At 36.5% G+C, this 14,584-nt stretch overlaps 1 protein-coding gene across 12 annotated transcripts in view; it reads left to right on the forward strand.

Annotated features, from left to right (window-relative positions):
* The window catches only part of AAK1 (AP2 associated kinase 1), a 242,795-nt gene that overhangs the window by 209,420 nt on the left and 18,791 nt on the right, over positions 1–14,584 (forward strand). For 4 of the 12 annotated variants that reach the window (XM_031950606.1, XM_031950605.1, XM_031950609.1 and 1 more), the window contains 4 exons: positions 1,561–1,662; positions 4,760–4,861; positions 6,251–6,361; positions 11,384–11,488. The exons of 1 other annotated variant lie outside the window; for it this stretch is intronic. In XM_031950606.1, the coding sequence (XP_031806466.1) occupies positions 1,561–1,662; positions 4,760–4,861; positions 6,251–6,361; positions 11,384–11,488 (420 nt within the window). Of the gene's footprint in view, positions 1–1,560; positions 1,663–4,759; positions 4,862–6,250; positions 6,362–11,383; positions 11,489–12,255; positions 14,428–14,584 lie in introns of those variants that run through there. 7 more of the 12 variants (XM_031950610.1, XM_031950614.1, XM_031950616.1 and 4 more) reach the window with 6 other exon arrangements.

Consider the following 14,584-nt stretch of genomic DNA (forward strand, 5'->3'; position numbering starts at 1 on the left):
AACAGCATCACTAGCATGTACCACCATGCTCAGTCCCCTTAAAGGTTTCAAGATTAATTTGCTCACAACCTTATGAGTAACTAATATAAATATTCTTCTCCATTTTTATAGATGAGAAAACAATAGCAAATTGAAGTGACATGGCTTGTCCACAATCATACAAAGGGGATTTGAACACAGGTCTCCTAACCTCAGATACTCTTGTCATACCCTCTAGACCATTTTGGAAAGAAAAATATTTTGTAAACTTTGCTTCTGATGATGCTATTTCTACATTCACTGAGATGTCATATTCTTGTAAAAGATAAGTCGCATTTCAAGGTTTGCAGAAGGTTTTCATTAGGACAGCAACCCTGTGAGGTAGCAAATACAAAGATTTCCCTTCTACTCACCTTCATTTTACTGACTTAGCAACTTTAAGCAGTTTTGTTCATGATCATCCAGCTAGCATATGCTTGGTGCATTATCAAGGTCTTTTGATTCCCAAGTCCCGCATTCTGTTCAAAGCTATATTTCCTATTTCTGTTCTTATCACTCTAGCACAAGAATAGCACAAATTAATAAGCACCTGATATAAAATACTCCACAAATCTAAACACTTGCATAGGTGTCAATGATATTTTAATTGTATCTTAATTAAATTTCACAAAATTCTGAGTTTGGAGGTTAAGGAAAAAATATTGCTGTGCCAATATTGCCTTTGTAGTCAGGTTGAAAATGAAGCATTTCTAATGGACATTTGGAAAGTTTTAAAATCATGGAATCCAAGAACTAGGTGTGACTAATTCAATCAATCTCATGACACAGGCATCCTCTCTATAGCAGCCCTGATAATGAGTACTGGATCCTTCTTCCGCTTTGCCACGTTCCCTAATAAGGAATAGTTGAATCTTTCTGATTGTTTAGAGAGTTCTTTCTATAATGAGCCAAAATTTGCTACCTTTTAAATGATTGGCCCAAATTCTGTCTTTTGGAACAACACAGAACAAGTATATTTCTTCTTCCACATGACAGGCAACCTAAAAGAAAAGCTTTTCTATAGCTAACATTTAACACCTACTTGATGCTAGGTACTATGACAAAGTGCTGTGGTGATGATGATAATGATAATAATAATTATATAATTAATAACTAATGTATTAGTTACGTTACCTCCCTCAGCCAAGTCTTTTGTTCTCCAGACTAACTGATCTTTTCCACTATGATTTGTTCTCCACTCAAGATCTTTGTTACCTCTCACTTTTCAGTGTTTCTTTCCCCTGAACTTTCTTGCCTTCTAAAATATAGCTTCTCATCTCTTTAGAATACTGACATAACTTGATCCTAGTTCTCAAAACCAGAGAAACATGTGGCTTTTATTTTCTCTTTTTCAAACTTTATTTTTTTGATTGACTGATTTCTGCTCATGGTTACTCTGTTATTAGTGATGTTCCCATGTGCTAGGATTTCCCCTCAGTTTGAACAAACCTTGATGTATCTTTTAAAGTTGAGAAATGACAAGTTTTACTTTTGTTGTTTCATTGACTTTTCTTCTTTCTCCTTCCTTTCTTTCTAACCCAGAAAAGCTTATCGAGGGGCTCAAATCTCCCAGTACTTCACTTCTCCTTCCTGATCTCTTACCTCTGGCAGATCCCTTTGGTAGCACTTCAGATGCTGTGAATGGTAATAATAATAATAAATCCTTCCCTTTCTCTCACTGTTGTGTTGTGGGTTGCATGCTTTTGTGTTTCAAGAGTTTCATGTGAAAAAATTAGGAAGCTTCTTAGGAAACCCAGTGTTTTATTGAGCTATGGCAAAATCTAACAAAGCATGGAAGGCCACTGTAGCATATGGAAAGCTGTGTTATCTTAGCAAATCTCTGAGCCTCAGTTTCTCCATCCACGAAATGAAATTGCTGTACTACCAATCTTTTCAACACATTGTTACAAGCAAAAGCATTGTGAAAATGCTTTTACACGTGAAATATTTTTTAGGTAAGAAGTTTTTAATGTTATGATTTATATATATAATAGTACTTAGTCAAGAGAGCTAAGTGTTTATGGATTTTCATTATTCTTTCTGATTCCTTGACTATATTCCATTTAAATGAAAAGTATGTCATATATGTATGTTATAGGTAAATGGGGTAAATTGTGTGTGATCACCGTATAGTGCTGTATCACTGTGCATACAGGTCAAGGGGACACGTATTTGTTGTCTCATTTTCACCAACTTGTCCTCACCCTGGCAGGTTTGGGTTTCCACAGAAGAGACCCTCCCCCCCCCATTCACAAACTCTCAGAGTCCTAGGAAAGACCTTGTTATGGGGGAATATACTCTTTATACTCATCATTTTAGTTCTTGACCCCCTACCTATATGTTGTATCATTCACTCTCAATGTTTTAGTAAGACAAAATGTGTATGTGTGTGTATACATATCAGATACTCATTAATTTAAATTCAGGAATTGGAAACAAATTGCAATCCACACGTTATCTAGGGTCACACCTAACTTTTGAAGACAGTTGTAACAGACTTAAAGAAACCTAGCAGGTAAGCACATAAGGAGGAAATCCATGTGCTTGAGTTAATTAATTCTCTGGACAGCAGGCATTGATAATTTTCCATTCAGGAGCATCTATACTGCACAAATTGCATATACTGTTCTTTTATTTTGTCCCATTCTCCAGCTCAACAACTCCACTTTTCTCCTATTCTTGAACTAGTAGAGCATTTATAAGTTTTTTCAGTTCAAGATTATTCTTTAAAAAGTTCTGAGAAAGTATGATAGCTAGCAGTTCCCTTTAAGCTAGAAAAATACATAATTCCTTAAACTGGCTTTCTTTGGGCAATACAGACAAGCCCAAACAGCCATTTACTCACCAGGATGCTCCATTGACCAAACAGCTCTCAGCAGATCAACTACCAAGCCTCTCTTTTTCCATGGTGGTAGAAAACTGCATGCACTTTTAGAAGGACTCACCAATCTCAAAATTTAGGTGGCACTGAAGAGCAATAGCTCCTTTCCAATGAGCTCTAATTTTTCCTCAGCCTATCTAGAATCTCTTATCTGAATTCTTCTGTCAATCAGTTGCTTCAGCTGCCACTTCTCAGAGCACCAAGAGAAAGAGCTGACTTTTTCCACTCTCTTCCCTCCCCTACTGTTTCTTCAGTCTTTGCTTATCAGTTTATTTTTATTTTTTTTTAATGTAGGAATTTGTTTTACTTGATTGTACATTTCATAACAGGTTCTGTTTTTTTTTTTTTTTTTTTTTTTTAATTTAATAGCCTTTTATTTACAGGATATATGCATGGGTAACTTTACAGCATTAACAATTGCCAAACCTCTTGTTCCAATTTTTCACCTCTTACCCTCCCACCCCCTCCCCTAGATGGCAGGATGACCAGTAGATGTTAAATATATTAAAATATAAATTAGATACACAATAAGTATACATGACCAAAACGTTATTTTGCTGTATCAATTTATTTTTTTACCCTCTACTTACTCTTCACTTCTTTCAGTAGCTTTAAGAAGAGCAAACTGTTATTCAGTAACTCACCTTTGACTTTTGAGGTAAAAACTTAGCAATTTCCCTTTCCTATATTTAATGATCTCATAATGTCTAAACAGATTTTTTTTTTCACTATGCAAGTTTTTGACCTCTTAAGTCTTGAGTTCCATGCAAATGAGTTCAAAAACTGCTGTATCCCAAAGCTTCAGCAATTCAAAATCTCCAAAACTGTACCTCTGGCAACTGTGTTTTTATACTCAGTTTTTAATAAAAAAAAATTTTCTTCCTTTTGAACCATCAAACAGACATGTTTTGATTCTGAACATGTCATGATTCTGCATCCTTCATAGGATTAAGTCCTTATATTTATGCTACAGTTTATTCTCTGTCCATTTTGCAACCAATCTGCTCATAGCCTAGATGAAAACTGTATTTTTATGCACAAATTATAATTATTTTTATTAAAGCAAAATTATTTTCTTATCCTTTTCAGACACTAAACTGCTTAACTATAAAAATAACTTACATGCTTAACTAATTAACAATAACTTACATGCTTAACTAATTAATAGAATTCTTTTGTCTTTATGCAAAAGTAATGTTTCTGGCACTTTCAGCACCAAACTATTCCAGATGAAAACTTTAAAGGAGGAATGATACTTTAGAATAATATACCTACCTATTAGAAGATAAATATGTACAATATGCAAAGCACTATGTTAGATGCTGTGAGGGAGACAGTTATAAAAGACATGAAATTTCAGTCAAGGATATTATGATCTGATTGGAGAGATTGACATAAAAATTAAATAACAAAGATCTGTCATAAAGCAATATACATAAATGAAAACATAATGCCTAAAGTAGTTAAGACCTCAAAAAAGAGTGAAGATTTCTATCAATTCCTACTTCTTTTCAGACTTAAACATTTCCAAATATCCTTAAGCTTTTCTTCCTGTGATATAGTTCTTGGCCCCACTGACTAAAACTTCTGAGCACAGTGATTAACTGTCCTGGTTTCTCATAAGATTATAGGATTGATACCTGAGAAGGACCTTGGAGACCGTCTAATCTAACTCCTCATTTTATATATGGGGAAACTGAGATCTAAAGAGGAAAATGAGTTATAATTACACAGCTAATAAATAGCAAAACTGGAATTTGAACTTTAATCCTCTGTAATTCCAGTTCTTTTCAGGATCCCTCTGGCTCCCTATAATGTTTCCCCCTTCCTTAATTTTTTTTTTAAACACTGCTGCCAAAGGAAAAGTTGATGTTGCTGTTGAAAGTCTCATACCAGGACTGGAGCCCCCAATGCCCCAGCGCCTCCCATCTCAGACTGACTCTGTCACTTCCAACAGAACAGGTTAGTAAAGTTTCTCCTCAAATCAGAGTATTTAGTCATGAAGATAAGACTAGTCAGCTTGGGGGTTTTGTCCTGTCTATAGACCCAAGCGCCTTCTAATGAGGAGAGCCAGTCTCTCTCCCACCCACATTAAATCAAATTAAGGATGTGATTTTTGTGCAAACTGGTTCCTTTTAACTGTCCACAAGATTAGCTGCTATTAATTGTGCTCTCATTTACAGCTTATGGCTGTTGAGTAACTTGCTTGCTATATGAAGGATAAATTTTGTTTATTGGAGTGCATCCATACTACTGTTTCCCTCAGCTTTCTTATGAAACTTATAAAACAGCTCTCTTTTTTCCTAGTTAACTAAGTAGTCAAACTATTCTTTTCTCTTCAGGCATAGCCTATTTTAACTTTATTAATTAGGTTCACAAAAACATGAATAGGTAAATCAGCATTGTAAAAGGCAATTAACACAAACCACCTTATAAATGAATGAGTGACTGGCCTAGCAACATTATTTTAGGTTTTTACAATCTTATAGGAGTTTGGTTATGATGTGGTGATTTTTGTGTGGAACACCACTGGTTGGTGCAACCTTAAGAGGAAAAAAGCAAACCTTTATCACTGTGAATATATTAGACCAATTTTATTTGCTCTTAAAGTAGATATAACTAGAAGTATACATCTAAATTGTGTTCCTTACACAAAACTTTAATCATATACATTTTTTTAAAAATTGATTTTATATAATTGATTTTGAATGTAATTTTTTTTTGGGGGGGTGAGGAATTAGAATATGTTTAAATACTCAATACAATTGTGCCCTTGATACAGAGTTGAGAAATCTTGCAGGAAAAGCACTGAATTTGTCACCTAATATAAAGCAATGGAAAATGCCTGATTAAAATAGAAATTTGTTTTGTGGAGAGGATAGAGGCAGAAACTGATCTACATTCAATCTAGGTATAAATGTTGGGTCTGATACTTTAATATTACGCCTTTTCACAGTCTTTGAAAACAGGATAGAGAGAAGCTTTGATGAGCAGCATTCTTGATAAAGGGAATCTCAGTTCATGTTCTATAGAAAGTAATGGCCCTGGGAGAAAAAGTCTTCTATATTTATCCACTAATGAATGACAAGGCATTTATTTAACAACTGCTTAAAACTCCGCCAAGACTTTTAGGACACTATGCAAAATTTTTTGTAGAATTTTAAAGTTTTATATAAATGTTGTTTGTCATTGTTGTGTTGTTAAGTCCTTTGATTTTGCTGTTGTAGTTGTTGCTATTGTGAATTGTATCAGTGAGTGTAAACTCAGGAACCTAAAAGTTGACAGTCTAATCCCATTCTCCTGTTATATATGCCATTTCATGCTCCCGGCATTCCTTTCTTCTGGACTCAGATTCTCTCCCTGGGGAAGATTCCCTTCTTGATTCCTCTCTGCTTTCTAATCCAGCTACTGACCTTCTAGATGAGTTCACTCCCATGGCAATTTCTGCTCCAGCTCATAAAGGTAAACATTTGACATGGCATGTACTCCTGTTTGTCCAGGGAGGGGAGGGAGAGAATGACTGGAGGATGGAGTTTTTCCAGCAAGATTATCTGTGCCACTGTTTTCTTGTTAGCTTGTTTTATCACGTTCGTTCCATATAGAAAATTTCAGTGATTCAATCTAACAAAGGATGGGAAGGGGTTGGTACAACTAACCAGAATTTTAAAGAAATATTTCTAAGTAATTGCTGACTAAAATGGGGTTTTATGACTTTAAAATAATGAAAAAGATAGTAGCATGGTCTATTGACAGAATGCTAGATTTTGGAATCTGAGAGTTGAGTGTTCTGCTATTTAATTATACATGTAACTGTAAGTAAGTCACTCTGTTTGCCTCAATTTTTTCATTTGTAGAATGGGTGGATTCTAAAATTCCTTCCAGCTCCAAGTTTAATGAGCCCATCAAATACATGTAGCTGGTTTAAAACTGCTTTTAGAAAAGTAATTTAGGGGCAGCTAAGTAATACAGTAGATAGAGCATCAGCCCTGAAAAAGAGAACCTGAGTTCAAATCTGTTCTCAGATACTTAATACTTCCTAGCTGAGTGACCCTGGGAAAGGGTCATTTAATCCCAATTGCCTCAGCAAAATAAAATAAAAAAATAATTTATTGTCTTAAATAGGTTAAGCTGAGAGCCATAGGAGCATATTTCTGAAAATGAACCCCAGTGATCTCCTTGTCCAATTCCTTTATTTTTTAAGATGAGGAAACAAAGCCCCAGGCAAACCAGGACAGTTCCCCTTTTATAACAGAACAAAGAATAGCCCAGAATAAATGACATCATAGGATTATGGACCACATAAGACATCAGAGCTGAGGCACGGGGAACAAGACAAATGGTTAGAAGTTTGATAATGGAGTCTAACAATTTCCTCCCACCCCACTATACCCCTTTTCTTTCATAAGACTAAGAAATTCTCTTGAAGTCCATGTGTAAGATAGCAGCTCAGACTTTTGGACAGCAAAACAGAATAGTTTGGAGTAAAGATATCAGCCCCAAACTCTTGCTTTCTCTCAAATTCCCCAAGGTTAACAAAATTCCTTGAGTAGTAAAGGCGAATTTGAACCAAGTTCAGAGACAAAGAACCAATATTCTCATTTCATCCTCACATCATCCTAGGAGATAAACCTTATTATTATATTCATTTTACAAATGAGGAAACTGAGACAAATAAGGTTAAATGGCTTGCCTTATCTGAACCAGACTTCAAGTCCAGCACTCTATTCACTGCCTTTCCTAATTGCCTGACATCTCTCAGCTCTATATTAGAAACTAAAACAGATTCATCTGGTTTAGTTTCCTGAGTAACTGTATTCTTGGAAAGAGGAGAAAGTGATGTTAAGAAAAATCCTTACTAAGGCCATGGACCAATATGGCCTACTCCCTTAATTTCTTAATTTTTTTTTGTAGGGCAACTGAGGTTAAGTACTTCCCCGTGGTTGTTAGGAAATATTTATTAAGTGTCTGAGGCCAAATTTGAAATCAGGTTCCCCTGACCCTAGGGCCAGTGCTTTATCCACTGTCCCACCTAACTGCTCCCTTTAATTTCTTTATTAGAAGGAGCAAGCTCAATCTGACCCTCTTTACCAGCAGATTGCACCAAGGCTTTTAATTAGCGGCTTTTACCATTTCTAGTTAACATTGTCAGTGTGAATCTTTTTCTTGTAAGCATTCAGTCCTCTAATGTTAATCACAACCAGGCCATAATATCTCATCCTCTTGTATTTCTTTCCTATCTTCCCATAAGTCCTTTGCACAGGTTTCATCTTATATATGGTAGGGCTCCTTTTGTTTATTTTAATATTTAATAGATTCCAATACAACATTCAAACTACCCATCTGTTAGCTTTTGATCTTGATACATAACTGACCCACCTTTTTTTCTGGTCAATATGCTTTTAATTATGTCATTTGTGAAACACAAGCCATTGTTGATAACACAATACAACCTGTTTACACCCACCTTGCATCTTTCCATTGCCCTGTGAGTCAAATGTAGTCATTATCTTTCTGAGTATGTGATGTTCTGTGGTTTGCAACCATATGGTATCCCCATGAGAAATATGGGCTTTTACAACAGGGATCATTGAAAGCTCTGTGCCATTTCCCTAAATGCAACCTAGCCTGAGTTTTCCTACTTCTGCTTACTTTTTTTGGCAAGCTCAGTGTCAATCTGCATGTACTAATGGGCTAATTCAATGAGCTGTGAAGCCAGCTGCACATCATAGTGTGAACAATGTTCATTCTTCATTAATTTAGTTTTTTCTGTGTGTATTACTAGGCCAATTCTTTTGAAAGACCATGAACCCCCATGAGGAGGCCCTGCAGTATTCCATGATTTGATACAGTCTGCAAAATGTCATTCTTAAGCAGGAACAGCTAGAAAACTTCATCATCCTTAGGAAACCCCTCTTCAATTTGATATATGTATGCATAAAAAATGGATTTGTGCATTCCAGGCCTTTTGGATTCTTATATAACATCATTGATACATTTTTATTTTTTAATATTACAGAATGTCAGCACTTAAAATGAATTGAGAATACAAAATACAGAATGTTAGACTTGAAAAATACTTAAAACCTAGAATATCAGAATTTCAAGTTTTCCTTAAAATTATTCTGCTGAAAGGAACCTTAGGAATTACATAGTATACCTCATTCATTCTTACAAAGATAGAACCAAGATTCAGGCCAACTCTTCTAAATTTCAATTAATGCTATTTTCTTTAAGGACAAAGAACACAGAATGTTAAAACTGAAAGACCTAGAACATGCGCTGTCAGATCAGGAAAGGGACCCTTGGAAGAGAGAACATAAAATATTAGCGTTAAAATGGGCTTTATAGAACATCTAGGTGTTTTTATGTCTTTCATCCCATTGACATTCTGGTGAAACCCTTCTCAAAATAATGTTTTTAAATGCATTAAAAATATAAGATTAGGGCAAGCCAATCATGAAAACAATTAAGATTAACTTTTCCTCATCCAATAAGGAAATGATCCTTTTATTAAGTTATTTTGTTTCATTAAAATACAATAAATCTTCTCTGTTATGAAATTGAGAGATCAATATGGAAAACACAAAGGAGATTCTCTGTCTTTTAAAAGTTTTCCCAGGTCTCAAAAATTGTCAGACTGGCCTGATTCCTATTCTTAGGTTTTAGAATATGTCTTCTTTGAGAAACCTGTAAAGCTCTCACCACTGATGACTGTTTCTATGGTAACATTCATTTGCTCTAAAAGGTGCTTTTAAATCCAGGGCTGTTTATGAGTGCTGGTAGTTCAGTGCCTCTTCCTTATTGTAGGAAATTCCATTCCACTTTAACAAGCTTTTGTTATCCACCTGTTATTTTCAAGACTCTCTATTAAGCATTGGTGGGAAGACATCCAGATAAGACCAAAAGATCATCTTTGCCCTCAGGGTGTTTATAGTCTTCTGGAGGAGTAATCATTCACTTTTTTCATGTAAGATGTTGGGTTTGAGTCTACAACTTAGATGATTTTGATCTCATAGGAAAACTTATTTTCATCTTTATTTAACTATCAGACTTCTGGATTTGGCCCTTTTCTTTTCTCAACTCCCATTTTATCATCTTTGTGATGAAACAAAAGCACAGAGGGAAAAAGGATCACTAAGACACTAAAAATTATTTCCTAATCAGTTTGGCTCTTGGATACATGATTGTGAAGATTACTTCTATGAAGCAGTCATTTCTAATTAAAGAAACCTCAGACTCCTAAAGCCCTTCTTCCTAAATGAAAGAAATTTCTGGGGAAAAAGTCTTCATCTAATAGTGATAATAGCTGAGGTTTTGTTTTTTTTGCTTTTGACAGTGTTTAAAAGATTTTGCTTTTATTGAGCAAGTTGCCTATTTAAGCAATTAAGCCTGACAGTGTTTCAGATGAGCCCATCAGCAGCAATGAGCAATTACAGAGCAGCATCCCTTGTAAAATGGGGGCCCAGCTGGGATGTGCTGGTGTGGAAGCTCTAATTAGAATTGAGAGGAATAAATTTACATGACTTTTACCTGCCTTCCCACTGTACATGAATATATTCCCTTTTGGATGAGAACTAGCGTATAAATGTATTCACTCTCCTCCCTACATTCCCCTCCCCCTCAATCCACTCAGGGAATCTAAATCATTTGGATAATTTCTCTAGAATGAGAAATGCCTACCCAGTTGAGTCATTTCAGAAGTATTTTGTGCAAGTTGCCAGGTAGTATTTGGATCTTAAGCCACTAATTAGTTTTCCTGGATCTAAGTCTCATCATTAGTTAGCCTACTATTTGCCCATAAAGATGGTAAAGAGTTTATTTCCATGGGTTTGGGGGGAAGTTGCTGGTATAAGATAAAGAAACTTAGCTTTATCCTTTTGGACAGTGACCACAAAAACAAAATAGTAATGTACATCCTTAGATGTGATCATGTTATTGGTTGTTTTTTATTGTCTTTTTTTTCTTAGTTTTCAAGGAAGGAAGGTGTGGGAGAGAGGAGTTTCTACATCCAGAAACTACTATGCTTTATAAGATACCTTAAACTTAACCTTAAAAAAAAAAGAGGCACTATAGTAATAATTACATTAAATAGGTAGAGAAAACTCATCCATCAGCCTGTTTTCCCTTTCTAATTTCTTTAACCATGATCAATAAAGAAATAATAATCAGTTTTTCCTTACAAGATTGAGCATCTAGGGTTGAGATAAATGTGCTTTATGTCTTTTTTTTCTCTATCCCTAAATCCAAAGAGTCTTTCTTTAGATGTCACAAGAGTGACCTGGTTTCTCAGTATGTTTTTCCTGACATTTTCCCCTCCTTATGAATTTCACCTCTAATTTCAACTCAGAAAAGGCAGTACTTTCACCTTCTAAAAACAGCCCTAACTCTATTAATGGGAACTATGTGTCTTCTAACATTGTTTTCTGAGCTAACATCTGTCTCTGCTTTCTGCTTCTTTATTTCCATCCCCACCTCATGCTGCAGAAGATAGTAATCTCATCTCAGGTTTTGATGCTCCTGAGGGCCCCGAAAAGGTGGCAGAAGATGAGTTTGACCCCATTCCCGTGTTGATATCCAAAAACTCACAAGGTAAGAGAGGAGAAGGCAAAGAGAAGAGGCTGAGAACAGATTATGTAGAAATGTCTCAACCTGCTAGGAATAAATGTTTAAGGGCTCTTTGAATTATGAGTTCTTTATGAGTTGGGCAGAGAGATTGGAGTTAAAGAAATGTATCTCCATAATCACATTTTGCCATTTCTTTTTGAGAAAGATTTTATTAAAAAAAAAAAAAAAAAACTTAGCAAATGTTCCTTTTAAAGAGGATCATCCCTTGTGCAATGACCCACTCACATTTTCAGGACTTATACTTGAAGTCCTTTCTACCTTGAATAGTGTGAAAGAAATTTTGATCTCTCTACTATGCCAAGTTGTCAGATTTATTTAGTTGTTTTAATGTTTCTCCCTGTGTATAAAAGTTGTACTGAGTCAAGTCCTTCCTCAAACAAAAATGATTTCATTTAACTTGATTGATGGGATGAATGTTAGGGTACAGCCTCTTGTTCTCTGCCAAAAAATGGAAATCACCTTTGCTGATAGCTTTCATTTGCCCTGCCTTTAACAGAATAATGCATGGGCTGTCTTGTGGCTGTTGGGGGAGGTGGGATTGAGAGTAAGAATGGTGGGTGGTAGGAAATAGTTAATTTTGATTCTTGCAAATTCTAACCTATAACAAATAGCTTGCATAGATTTTTTTTTTTACTGCTTCTAGTTTTTTTCTTTTTCTTGGTTGCTTGCTCTGCACATCTAAACCTTAACCCTTTGTGTTCTGTACTGAATTCCTATCTCTCCACTTCCAGGTGGGCACTCTAGAAACAGCAGTGGGAGCTCTGAGTCCAGTCTTCCCAACCTAGCCAGGTCTTTGCTGCTGGTGGATCAGCTCATAGACCTGTAGCCGTGACCCAGTAGCAGATGCAGTTCTGTAACCTTCATACCGTAATCTACGTTTTCATTCCAGAGGAGTTAACCTTCAATATGATTTTTTTTAGTTTGCAAAAAAAAAAAAAAAAAAAAAAAAGGGACCTGCCAGTCCTTAATCCTCACCTTTCACCTTCTCCCCTAGAAACAATAAGGAAAGGAAATGGCCTTCTAGAGATACGTCTTGGCAAGTTCCTCCCAGTTCCCATTTCGTCACTGGTTTCTCATGAACCCACTTTCAATAGCATTAGCTTCAATGTAAACTAGTTGCCACAAAACCTCATTTTTGCTGGAATCAATCCCTACCTAGCTTGACCAAAAGCTCAAGTGTAACTGAACTAGTTAATTGTCACCTGGTGTCCTCTCTTTTGTGCTCACTAGGAATGGCCTCCCAAGCCAGTACTCCCCAAACCCTTTCCTCAGACCTGATGAATATGTTTATCTCTTTCTTTTCTTTTCTTAATGCATCACCATGTGGAGATGGACCACTGACATGTTCTCAGCTGGAGGCAATAGACTGGGAAAGGATCTAAGGCTTAAGGGAGAGTAGAATGCCTTGTTGGTAGCGTATGCTTGGCAGAAGTTGGGTATTGCCCTAGACGGCCAAGTTAGGCTTAGCCAAAAGCTTTCACACACCACCCCACCACCATCCCACCCTCACCCCCAAACCTGTTCAGCATTCCTTTAACCTCTTGGACACGAAGAGATCAAGATACATGACTGCAAACACTGGCGATCTTTTGGTAAATTGCATTCTAAGTATTGCTATTCCTATTGTAACTATCCCAAGCCCAGATCTCAGAATTAGACCAAAATATAGACAGTGGTGGTAATTATATCTTTAATTAGAAGCCACTTTTTTGTTTGTTTATGTGGGAGGGTTGGGGTGGGGGGTGGGAGAAGGCATAGCAGAAACGGATGTATTTTTCTTGTGATTTTTATTTTGAACTGAATACTGTAAATTATGTATAAATGAAGATGTTGACCAGTTCTGTTTTCACTTGGCGTTTCCAATCCAATGTCAGGTGTCTGTACAGGGTTTATGCTTCCCTTCCCTTGTAATTACTTGGCAGCCTCACCTTGTAAGTTCCAGGATCCTCCTCAGCTGACAAGTGTGTTGCTATGAGCTTCCTTCAGATCTTTTGTCTTTGTAAAGTAAGTGCGTTTCTGTTCAGGTCATCAGAAGTGAGTGTGCTGTCGAGCTAGCACAGCGTGGCCGAGGCTAAATTACCTTCCTTTCTCCTTGGTGTTTAAGTTGGAGGCTGCCAGCCACTGTTCTGCTTGCTCTTCTTGGCTTACAAGCCAAAAATCAAGAAACGGCACAGAGTTCTTCACTGACTTTAAAACACTGTTCATGAAATAAAGGACTCTGGACCAACATACTCACAAGTTTAGTGGTTGCCCTCTGTTTGCATATGGAGCTCGTGCTATTCGCTGAATTGTGGTTTATTTTGTTTTGTTTTTCTTCATGTGAAAAAGCTACTGATGAAACAATTCGTGAGAAGAGGTGGGTTGGGCAAGCCTTCTACCTTCTCTCCCCCCACCTCCACTTTGGGCTCTATCACTCACCCTCAAAAGGAATCCAGCTCTTAGCTGAAAAGGTTTCTGTAAATAAAATTCCACATCCACACTCTTGGCTCTAGATCTAGTACTTTTATTTCTCTTTCACATTTGCACTTTAAGAAGAAAGGGAAAAGGGGAGGGGAGGTGGGACCCATTTGTCAATATCCCTAGAAGCATGCAAGACACTGCATTTTGGAGGGGAAGCTTTGAGGCTCACCCATGGGAGCAGCCTTAGAAAAACAATGGAGTGGGGATCTGAGTCTCTTTCCATGCTTCTTTTCTCTTTCGATCGCACCACTGTGGGCTGAAGCCAGTTGGCCAAATAACAAGCCTGTTTTAGGGTAGGAGGTCGGTTTTTAGTTTTGGAATTTATTTTTTTTATCCTTTCAATAATTAAATCTGCCTGCTGGGGAAAAACACCAAAATAATGTCAGTGAAGTCCTTTGTCGATTGGCTGAGTTTCAGTAACAATAAACATGGATTTGATTTGCTTTTTTATAGTGGGAGAAGGTGGGGGGGGAACATGTTTATAAACAACAATGCTTTAAATTATTGCTTCAGATTAGACTGTTATTTTTTCTTCTGAACATAAGCAGAATATATCGGCCAATACAGCTATTATAGTTGAATTTAAAATAAGTTTGTCTC

This window comes from Sarcophilus harrisii, chromosome 2 (assembly GCF_902635505.1).
Source record: "Sarcophilus harrisii chromosome 2, mSarHar1.11, whole genome shotgun sequence".
NCBI classification, from domain to species: Eukaryota; Metazoa; Chordata; class Mammalia; order Dasyuromorphia; family Dasyuridae; genus Sarcophilus; species Sarcophilus harrisii.